The sequence below is a fragment of the Bos mutus genome, chromosome 24, assembly GCF_027580195.1.
Source record: "Bos mutus isolate GX-2022 chromosome 24, NWIPB_WYAK_1.1, whole genome shotgun sequence".
NCBI classification, from domain to species: Eukaryota; Metazoa; Chordata; class Mammalia; order Artiodactyla; family Bovidae; genus Bos; species Bos mutus.
In genome coordinates, this window is record NC_091640.1 from 43,669,652 (window position 1) to 43,681,316 (window position 11,665).

Below are 11,665 nucleotides of genomic sequence, written 5' to 3' on the forward strand. Positions count from 1 at the left end.
CACTAAGCTTCCCCTGACCTAGGGAGAGCCTTCTATTTATTCTGGGTGTGGGTAAGAGTTTTGATTCTGATGATGCCACCCTGACATGTATGTGTAGAGTGTCTCATTAGTGCCCCTTATGTGGTATCTGAGAATACCAGGTTATGGGGGAGGTTGCCTCATTACTGATGGGCAGTGGTGAATGTCTACAGTAGGCCTACTCTGATGCCACTTTCTTGATGCTTGGTGAGGAGTAGTCCAGGATGCCTGTGTGATCTCCACAGGGGAGAGGATGGAGGCTCTTTATTGCCTGGTAGGGATAAAATCTCTGGCTCATAAGTTTTTTTCTGTTTTTTTTTTTTTTGCTTGAGTAGACCAGATATTCGGAGGAGGCAATGGCAACCCACTCCAGTACTCTTGCCTGGAAAATCCCATGGATGGAGGAGCCTGGTGGGCTGCAGTCCATGGGGTTGCTAGGAGTTGGACACGACTGAGCGACTTCACTTTGACTTTTCACTTTCATGCATTGGAGAAGGAAATGGCAACCTACTCCAGTGTTCTTGCCTGGAGAATCCCATGGAGGGGGGAGCCTGGTGGGCTGCCGTCTATGGGGTCGCACAGAGTTGGACACGACTGAAGCGACTTAGCAGCAGCAGCAGCAGACCAAATATTACCTAAATTTTTCCTTCTTGCTCGCCTGTCCTCTTCCTTGTCCTTTGACTAGAGAGATCAGGCCTTTGTGGATATGTATGTGTGTGCTGGTCCTATGACCACTGGAACTTTCAAGCTGCTAGCTTCAGCTCACATCTGGGAATTTCAGGGCAGAGAGAAATATAAATAACAAAAACAACCATCATTGTTTACAACAACTATCATTGTGCTGTTCATTGGACCCCAACAATATCTAGTTGATTTGTTTTCTCACCACCTTTCAGAATTGTATGTTTGTATTATGCCTCACTTCTAGTGGTTTTAGTTGCAGTTAGCAGAAGGAACGAGGAAAAGTACCTCTACTCTATCTTCCCAGAATGAGAACTCTACAGCATGCTCATTTCTATGGCATCTCACTTTTTATCTTGTAATATTTTTTCTTATGGTTTGTTTTTCTAGTTTGATTGCTCTTTTCTATGCTTATTCTTTACATGGTATGTTTCTATCCATCTTCTTTTAACATACATGTATTTGTAAATTCAAGAGATTCTCTTCTTATCAGACTATAATTGTGTTTTACTTTTTATATGTTCTGATCACCTCTGCCTTTTAATTGATATGGCTAGTTCTTAATATTAAATATAAGTACTGATATGTTTTTAATCAGTATTACCATTTAAAGATTTTATGTTCATTCTTTTTTCTTCTACTGCTCTTCCTTTTGCATCTTCTTTTGGATTATTGAGTATTTTTAAATGAATTTCATTTTAGTTTCTTTATTCACTTTTTAGCTCTCTTTGCATTATTTTTTCAGTAGTTGACTTAGGGATTAAATATACATCTTTAGCTTCTAACAATATATTTAGAGCTAATGTAGTATCATTTTAGAGAAATGTAGCAGCCTTGCAACTATAGAAGTCCATCTACCACCCCAATCCTTTATGTCATAGCTATCCTGTGTATTCTATTCATATATAAGTCTGGCAAGAAAATGTTATATAAGTTTTCCTCTAAACAGTCATGTATATATTAAGTAAACTAAGAGAAAGTTGTTATATATATATATACTCACACATTTACAATTGCAAATGTTCTTTGTTCCTTCTTGAAGCAATGCACTCCCTCTGATATAATTTCCCTGTACTCTGAAGAATTTCTTTTGGCAATTCTTATAGTGCATTTCTGTTGTTGAAAAATTCTCTAAAGTTTGTTTTACTTGAAAATGTCTGTGTTTTTCCTTCATTTTTAAAAGAAATTATTTATTTTTCTTTTAATTTTTGGCTGTGCTGGATCTTTGGTGGTGTGTGCGGCATTTCTCTGGTTGCGGTGATGGGGAGCTACTCTTGGATGTGGTGCACGGGCTTCTTATTGCGGTGGCTTCTCTTGTTGTCAGGCATGGGTTTAGTTGCTCCTTGGCATCTGGAATCTTCCTGGACCAATCCCTGGGCCCATGTCCCGTGCATTGACAGATAGATTCTTTTTTTTAAGTTTTTGAACTTTAATTGGAGGATAATTGCTTTATAGTGTTGTGTTGGTTTCTGCCATTCATCAACATGAGTCAGCCATAGGTATATATATATGCTCCCTTCCTCTTGAACCTCCCTCCCATCTCCCATCCCATCTCTAGGTTGTCACAGAACACTGGGTTGAGCTCCCCACATCACACAGTAAATTTCCTCTGGCTATCCAACTTTACATATGGTAATGTATATGTCTCTACGATACTCCCTCAATCTGTCCCACCCTCTCCTTCCCCCACTGTGTGCACAAGTCTGGCAGGCCAAGTCTTATCCACTGTACCACGAGGGAAGTCCGCTTCATTCTTTTTTTTTTTTCACTTCATTCTTAAAGAATATTTTTACTGGATATGCACTTCTGCATTGGCAGGTTTTTCTTTTGGCAAACTTATAGGACGTTGTGCAACTGTCTTCCTGTTCTCATTGTTCCTGATGGTGAGTGTATTGTTATTTGACTCATTGTTTCTGTCTGTGTAATGCGTTCTTTTACTCTGTCTCCTTTGAAGAGTTGTCTCTTTACTTTTCAACAGGTGACTAGGATGTAGCTAGATATGGTTTTCTTAATATTTCTTGTTTGGGTGTGCTGAGCCTCTTGGACATTTAAATTGATGCCTTTCTCTAACTTTGAAAAGTTTTTGGCTAGTGTTTTTTTTTTGTCTGCCCAGTTCTCTTTCCTCTTCTTGTGGTATTTGAATTACCTATGCTAGACCTTTGAACGTTGTGTAACAGGTTCCTAACGCTCTATTCATGGTTTTACAAACATAGTTTTTTTCTTTCTCTTTCTAAATTGGATGATTTCTACTGACACAGTTGTTTTGTCCTGAAGTAATTGATGACTGTGCCGGGTCTTTGTTGCTGTGCATGTGCTATCACTATTTGCTGTACGAGTTGGGGTACTCTATCACACTTGCGGCGCGTGGGCTTCTTACTGTGGTGGCTTCTCTTGTTTCGGAGCAAGGCTCTAGAGTGAGCGTGCAGGCTTCAGTGGTTGTAGCATGTGGACTCAGTAGTCGTGACTCATGGGCTCTAGAACGTAGGCTCAGTAGTTGTGGCACATGGGTTTAGTTGCCCCAAGGCATGTGGAATCTTCCCGGATCAGGGATCAAACCCATGTCCCCTGCATTGGCAAGTGGATTCTTAACTGCTGGACCACCAGGGAAGTCCTGACATAGTTTCAAGTTTATAAACTCTTCTGCTGTCATCTCCACTCTACTACTGAGCCCATCCAGTGAATGTTTCATTTTAGATTTTGTATGTTTTATTTCTGAAACTTCATTTTTATTTTTAAAATTGCTATTTCTCTAATGATATTTTCTACCTTTTTGTTCATTCATTGTGCATATACTTTCCCTTACGCCATTGAACATTGTTTCAGTAGCAGTTATAATGTTTTTGTTGATATTGACAACATCTGAGTCATCAGGGTTTGCTTCTGTTGGTTGAATTTTTCCTTGAGTGAGGATAAACTTTCCTAGTTTATATATTGATTAATTTTGAATTCGATTCTAGAAATTGTAAGTATTATGTTGTAGAAACTCTGATTTTTTTATATGCCTCTAGGAATTTTGATGGTTTTATGTAGTATGCAATTGTCTTGTAAACCCTTTATCACCTATAATGCCTAGAGTTCAAATGCCAATTTAGTTCTTAAACCTTAATGCAAACTGTGTTGAGTCTGCCGTCTACATGCTTGGTTCAGGAGTCAGCCAGAAACTTGGGCAATGTTTGTCCACAAGATTAAGGCCTCCTTTTTTCTGGCTTATCCTCTCCGAGACACCTCCCTTCATTTTCTGGCAGCTTTGGTGGCCTTGTACCTCAGGCAAGAAAGATGGTGGACTTTATAAGAGAATTTTAATCACCTTGCACTGCACTGAGGCTCTCACCTTTCAGCTCAAAACTAAAAAAGTAGAGACTCACCTATGTCTGTCCCTTCATTCAAGATGTAACTCTTCTCTAAAACTTCCCTGCTTTTGTTCACTTTTTAGAGCCCTGTGTCCAGAATTTAAAATTGTGTCCAGAATTTATACTGCTAAAGGGTTGGTTTCTAGGAGCCTGCTCCAGCATACCTGTGGAAGTCAAGGCTTTATTTTAAATATGTCTTAGGATGTTTGAAATATTTTTGTTTTTATAAATAAATAAAAATAACAATAAATATTTTAAATTTATTTATTGCAGAGATAGAAATATTTATCTCTGCAATAAATTTGGTCACAACCTAAGATTAAGAATTGGTAGCTTAAACTCTCAGATCCTTGTTTAATTATCTGAATATTAGAAATAATTAAAAAAAGCATGCTGTCATTTAACTATCTATTCACCAACTAATGTGTTATGTATGGTAAGTGCTTTAAATGCATTATCTCATCAAGTCCTCACTAGATCACTGTATAGGCTTGGGACGTGAGTCTGAGTGAACTCCGGGAGTTGGTGATGGACAGGGAGGCCTGGTGTGCTGTGATTCACGGGGTCGCAAAGAGTCGGACACGACTGAGCGACTAAACTGAACTGAACCCTTACAGAGGTAGAGTCATAGCCCAGTTTATAGATGAGAGAAAGGGCTTTGAAGACCTTCAGTATTTTCCCTAGGCATGAATCCAGCTCTTTCCGACTCCAGAAACTGAACTTTTAAGCACTAATCAATGTGCCTGCTAGGATAATTTTTAGGAGTAGAAACTAGTGAAAGCCATACAAAATAATTTGTAAATATATAGCTGTAGTGACAATGTATCATGGAAATACTTAGAAGGATGCAAATAGTTATCAGGAAAGCACTCAGGATTCCTAGAACTAGACATTTTCCTTTGCCATGGTTATGTAGATGCTGAAAGCATGATTTTTAGATCTAAATTCTTGCTAATTGTTATGAGGAGTTCAGAGATGGCCTTTTTGATTATATTTAAGTATTTGGAATTAGAGATTAAGAGAACAGGGGATGTGGGCAGGCCCTTTATAGTGAGAGAATCAGAAGAGGAAGCATTAAGTTGTGCTGTGCTTACTCAGTTGTGTCCGACTCTTTGTGACCCCATGGACTGTAGCCCACCAGGCTCCTCTGTCCATGGGATTCTCCAGGAAAGAATACTGGAGTGGGTTGCCATGCCCTGTTCCAGGGGATCTTCCCAACCTAGGGATCGAAGCTAGGTCTCTGCATTGTGGATGGATGCTTTACTGTCTGAGCCACCAGGGAAGCCCAAGAATACTGGAGTGGGTAGCGTATCCCTTTGCCAGGGGAACTTCCCAACCCAGGAATTGAACCAGGGTCTTCTGCATTGCAGGTGGATTCTTTACCAGCTGAGCAACCTGGGAAGCCCAAGCACTAAGTTAAGCAACAGCATTTCTACACTGTGGTCAGAAGGCTCTGCCCATTTGTCTGACACTGGAGTAATAACAACAGTGTGTGTATGTTCAGTCACTTAGTTGTGTCTGACTCTTTGGGTCCCCATGGACTGTAGCCCTTCAGGTTCCTCTGTCCATGGGGTTTTCCATGGCAAGAATACTGGAGTGGATTGCCATTTCCTCCTCCAGGGGATCTTCCCGACCCAGGGATCGAATTCGTGTCTCCTGCATTTCAGGCAGATACTTTACCAAGGCCCATGATAATAATAATAATAGCAATGACAATGACAGTAGACACTAACTTTTATCAAGCATTTAGCATGCTCCAAGCATAGTACTAAACTTGTATTTTAAAATTTATTTCTCACAGAATTCTCTGTGACAGGCAGTACTGTGGTCCCTGTATAGCTGGTGGAATGATGAAACCTTACTGAAGTTAAATATCTTGTTCAAGGTTATATAAATAGTACATATGGAGCTGGGATTAGGACTCAGTGATGTGGATTTTGAATCACTCTCACCTCTCCTAACAGTGTTTTTCTATCTGTAAAAGGAAGTTCTTGCCACTTCTAGACATATTCTATGAATTTATTTGATCAGTGTTTTAGCTTTGTTAGTATTGGGACAATTTTCAGTGATCCTAACACTCCTGGGTTGGATATCATCAAAAAGGCAAGAGGAAGGGAGCACAAGAGGAGTTTTAGCACTCTTCAGCAAGTGCTGCAAGACATCCTGCTTAAAGTCTATATGACGTCATAGTCTTTTCCAACAAACTCCAGACTGCTAAAACCTGCAGAAAACAGTAAAGGACTAACTGCTGCTGCTGCTAAGTCGCTTCAGTCGTGTCCGACTCTGTGCGACCCCAGAGACGGCAGCCCACCAGGCTCCCCCGTCCTTTGGATTCTCCAGGCAAGAACACTGGAGTAGGTTGCCATTTCCTTCTCCAATGCATGAAAGTGAAAAGTGAAAGTGAAGTCACTCAGTCGTGTCTAACTCCTAGCGACCCCATGGACTGCAGCCTACCAGGCTCCTCCATCCATGGGGTTTTCCAGGCAAGAGTAGTGGACAGATAAAATGAAGACTTTTAACAGATTTAAAGCTCATGGGATTTGTTACCTCAGATATCATATAGCTTCTACTAACATAAAACTTTCTTAAGGAATTAAATTAGGTACATTTATTAATATCCTAATGGAAGCAAGAGACACTGTTCTGGAGTCTACTTAATTTTTGTAGGTCCTCCTGCCCTCTGCCTTCCTTATTTTCACAGAGTTCTGGGGAACTTGGTCAGTCTGACCTAAGACATTAGGGGATGTGAAGAACGATGTACTTTTACTGCATGGGAAGAAAGATGTACTTTTACTGAATGAGAATATACATGTGTTTAGAGTCTCTTAACAGCAGCAGCAGCAACATACTGTCAGAACTTTTAATTATAGTACAAACTGTACTTATATGGATAAAGAAGCATACATGTAGATTTGCAAAGAGGAATAACTGGATTAGTTTCTCAGCAATACTTTGCAAATAACAGATCTTAAATATACATGTCAGTAAAATAAATAACAGTTGTTTGCTGTTTCTTTAATGATCATGTTGTAATATCAGTGGGATATTGTCATCCCGATTGTGAGAATTGCTAGCTACAAACTGTTGCATGTGTAGTAATATGGATCTGCACAAAATAAGTTTTAAAAATCACTAAATATACATAGAGGAGTAGCCAACTAAATAGCCCATGTATAATTTCTTTTCCTTTATTTTAAAAAGAATATTTATGGGATGCACATACCTTTTGTTGTTGTTGCACCATGCAGCTTGAATGATCTTAATTCCCAGACCAGGGGTTGAACCGGGGCCCCAGCAGTAAAAGTACCCAGTCCTAACCCCTGGACTGACAGGGAATTCCCTGGAAAGCATGTGCCTTGAGTTTTTATTTTTTGGTACTGTTCTCATTTCTCATAAAATTCACTAAAGGTCATTCATGAAATATAAATTAAATTATACCTTTAAGGTAATTTCAAGTATGTAAAAATATAAATCAAAATAAATCTTTTCTAAAACAACATATTTTAGTTTTGTAAATATGTCCATGGTTGCTATAATACATATTGATCTTCATTTGAAGTTTGGAAAGATAGCCCAGTTATTAAAAATTTATTAATCTGATGTACATTAATAAATTAAAGGAGGAAAAAATGATCATCTGAAAAAGCATTAAATAAAATTCAATATTGATCAACGATAAAAATACTGTTAGGAAAGTGGCAGGAAAAGAATATTTTTAATTTGATAAAAGTTAGCTTTCAAAAGTAAGCATATTGGTGAAGTTTTTAAAGCTTATCTATTAAAGTGAAGAAAAGTATAAGGAATTCCTCAGTCTTTGCTTCTTTTCACCTTTGTCCTGGATGTTCTCTCAAGAGAAATAAGAGGAGAAAGGGGTATTGTCATTTATTTGGTGAGGGGGAAGGATCAAAGAAGGATTACTGGAGGATGGAGGTGCGGAAGACACTGGGTTTCGGCTTCAAGTAATTATTGACCTTTTGGATACCTACCCCAGCAGCCTCCCCATTAATTCTTGTGTTTCCCTTCTGCTTCTTAAGCTCCTGCCCTCCCCACACCGAATACTCTACCCATCACCTGACCAGCAGTCCTGTTTATGGCTGGCTTCTCCTCTCAGCAGCTCAGGGAAACTCTGGGGGCCAAGAAGTGCCTCTTCCCAAGATACCATCCCTCTTGCTGGCTCCTGAGCCGCTCAGCACTGTGTACCTGCAGATCTGGCCTCTGTCCCTTCCATCGCTCATCCCTGTAAATTAATCTGTGACTCAGCAAAGACTTAGGATCAGAATCTGCTTCTTCTTTAAGCTTTGTCTTTAAAAACAGATGAACCTACAATTTATGTTTCTTTTATCCTGCTGGGGATGCCACTTGCTAGTATCTGGCATCTTTCCTGTGGCTCTAGTAGGAGGAAATTCTTCAGTGATGCTGTCTGCCTCAGATTCATCTAGGGAATGAGGTTAAATGTTTTTCACCAGTCTCTGGCTTGAGTCTCCATAACAGCTCTGTCTTGAAATGTTGTTTTGGTCTTGGTTTCCCTCATAATCCAAAAACCTGGTGAACACACACATTCTCTACTTAAAATGCATTTTGGGACATGTCGACTTTTTTCGTTTACCTCTATGTTTGGACAGGTATGGGCTTCCTATGTGGTGCAGTGGTAGAGAATCTGCTTGCCGATACAGGAGACACAAGAGATGCAGGTTCTATCGCTGGGTTGGGAAGATCCCCTGGAGGAGGAAATGGCAACCCCCTCCAGTATTCTTGCCTGGGAAATCCTACAGACAGAGGAGCCTGGCGGTCTGCAGTCCATGGGGTCTCAAAGAGTTGGAAACGACTGAGTGACTGAGCACACGCACACTGGACAGATTCACAAGGGTTGGGTATACCTTCTTCGTTTTGCCGCAGTCTTCCTCTGGCCTTTATTTATTCCTACATAAGAACCAAATGGATTATATATTTATTTCCTCCTTTGAAATTTATGCTTCTAAAGCATAAGGAGTTTTAACCAGGAAAATACTTTAAAGCCAGTGGGATGCTGAGTTAGCCAAGAAGACTAATGGAGAAGCTTCCTTTATTATTGGAAACTCAAAGCTGGTTATTTGACTATAAGATGCATCCTGCCTGCTTGTAGAAAGACTGGAGATGGTACACAACAAAGCAGGTGGGCAGAAAGGAGAGCAGGCGGTAGGCAGCAACTTATTGGCACCTTTGGCTTACAAAAACCCTGTAGTCCATACCCTGAGTGCTTGTCCTAGCACTTAGGAGAGGCCACCCTGTGATGCTGCTGCTGCTAAGTCGCTTCAGTCATGTCCGACTCTGTGCGACCCCATAGATGGCAGCCCACCAGGCTCCCCCATCCCTGGGATTCTCTAGGCAAGAATACTGGAGTGGGTTGCCATTTCCTTTGCCAAGTTATCTATAGAAGAGCAAACTTTTCCTTAGCTCAGAGTTCTCACATGTGTATTGCTGTATGTGCTTTGTATTCTGGCCTTTTTGGTAATTATTTTGCCTCTCTAAGCTATAGAAGTTGTACCCTAGAGCAAGGCTGTTCACGTGGAATTGAGCTATTACAACAAGAGTTAGTGGAATTATCCTCGTGCTCTAGGGAAGGGGAGGACAGTTGGAGTCCTAGTGTTGTTGGTCTGTCACGCTACTCTGTCCCTGACAGTATATCCCTGTGGCTCCTAAAATCAGGGACCAATCATTCTACTGGTAACAGTTGCAGATAACCATCTTTTTGAATGCGACCCTGAGCTCTGGGCTCCGAAAGGCATATATGAAGGGGTCGATGATGGCATTACACATGATCAACACACCATTCACCTGGAAGAGGGACATGTAGCAGGCACAGTAGGGGTCAGCTGGGCAGAATGTCATCAAGAGGACATGAAGGACAAAGGGTGCCCAACAGAAAATGAAGACCCCGAGCAGGACAGTCAGTGTGACGGCCCCTCTCACGTTGGCTTTGGGAAGGGAGGGGGTCCTCCTGGTGTGGGAGCGGGCCAGCAGGAACATGTGCACGTAGAGGCACAGGATGAAGGCCAGCATCAGCGGGAACAGCGCTGTGAAGGCGATCACTGTGGGGACGTGATGGGAGAAGGTCACGATGGTGATGCCACTGCCTGTGCAGCCTGCCCAGAGGACCGTCAGGATGACGAGGGCACGGTGTGGGGTCATGATGCGGTGGTACTGCAGAGCGTGGAAGATTGTGATGTAGCGGTCAGCGGCGATCACAGACAGGCTGCAGATGGAGCCAAGAAGGGAGAGGATGAACAGGGAGTCCACCACATCATCTGCTGTGCTTTCAAAACTGCCTCGAGGCTCGAGGTAACCCATGTTTCTGAACATGATCAGAACGTTTTCCAAAATCTTGTACAGGCTCCCCAGCATATCGGAAATAGCCAAGCTGCAGATGAAAAAGTACATGGGCGACTGAAGACTCTTATTCTTGGCCACAGCCAGAAGGACCATCAGGTTCTCCAAAACCCCGACAATGGATACTGTGAAAAATATCTCTTCTGGCAAAATCACAGCAGGACAGTCTGAGTTATTTCTTGCTGTACTGTTGATGTTTTCATACAGATTGAGAATGTGTTTCATCTTTCCTGTGTGCAGTTAAGACAAAAACGTTACTGGAACTTGACAGGAAACTTGATTGATTCTCCAGAATCTTTTCTTCTTTGTAGTTCTTGCTGAAGATCTGAGGTAAAAAAGTATAGGTAGGAATATTAGTTAGAAAATAGATCACAAAATAAAAACAAGCCATGATACCTTTGAGGAAGCTCTGTTGCCTCTGCAAAATACAATGGTGGAATATTTAAATAAAATAATTTATTGGACCCTCATCTTTTAAAAAATCCTTCCTAAATATATATTTTTAAAATTGAAGTATAGTTGACTTAGAATGTTGTGTCAGTTTCAGGTATACAGCAAAATGATTCAGTTATACATATGTGTGTATACATGTATTTTTTCAGATTCTTGAATGTAGTTCCCTGTGCTATACAGTAGATCTTTATTGTTTATTTTATGCATAGTAACATATAGCTGTTAATCCCAAACTCCTTTTATCCTTTCCTTTCTTTCCTCTTTGGTCACCATAAATTTGTTTTCTATGTCTGTGAGCCTGTTTCTGTTTTGTAAATAAGTTCTTGTGTTTCATTTTTTTTTTTTTAAGATTCCACATGTAAGTGATATATTTCTCTTTCTAACTTAGTTCACTTAGTATGACAGTCTCTATGTCCATCCATGTTGCTGCAAATGACATTATTTCATTCTTTTTAATGGCTGCATAATATTCTTTCTTTCTGTGTGTGTGTGTGTGTGTGTGTGTGTGTGTGTGTGTGTGTGTATAACACATATTTTGTATCCATTCATTCATCTATCGATGGACACTTAGGTTGCTTCCATGTCTTAGCAGTTGTAAATAGTCCTGCTATGAAGATTAGGGTGCATAGTTCTTTTTAAATGAGAGTTTTCATCTTTTCCAGATATATGCCCAGGAGTGGGACTGCTGGATCATATAGCAACTCTATTTTTAGTTTTCTAAGGAACCCCCAATTCCCACCAACAGTGTAGCAAATGATTGTGGCTGTAACAACAGTCACATGGGGTAACTGGCAGAT

General features: G+C 40.6%; 1 protein-coding gene across 1 annotated transcript; it reads right to left on the minus strand.

The window, feature by feature from the left end:
• Window positions 1-9,746: 9,746 nt before the first annotated feature.
• Window positions 9,747-10,640, minus strand: MC2R (melanocortin 2 receptor). Its single transcript, XM_070361630.1, has one exon. It carries the CDS (start codon window positions 10,638-10,640, stop codon window positions 9,747-9,749), a length of 894 nt encoding a protein of 297 aa, XP_070217731.1.
• Window positions 10,641-11,665: the final 1,025 nt, after the last annotated feature.

What these genes read in the sequence shown, in the direction of transcription:
- MC2R (XM_070361630.1), bottom strand. Translation starts at nt 10,640, where the DNA reads ATGAAACACATTCTCAATCTGTATGAAAACATCAACAGTACAGCAAGA.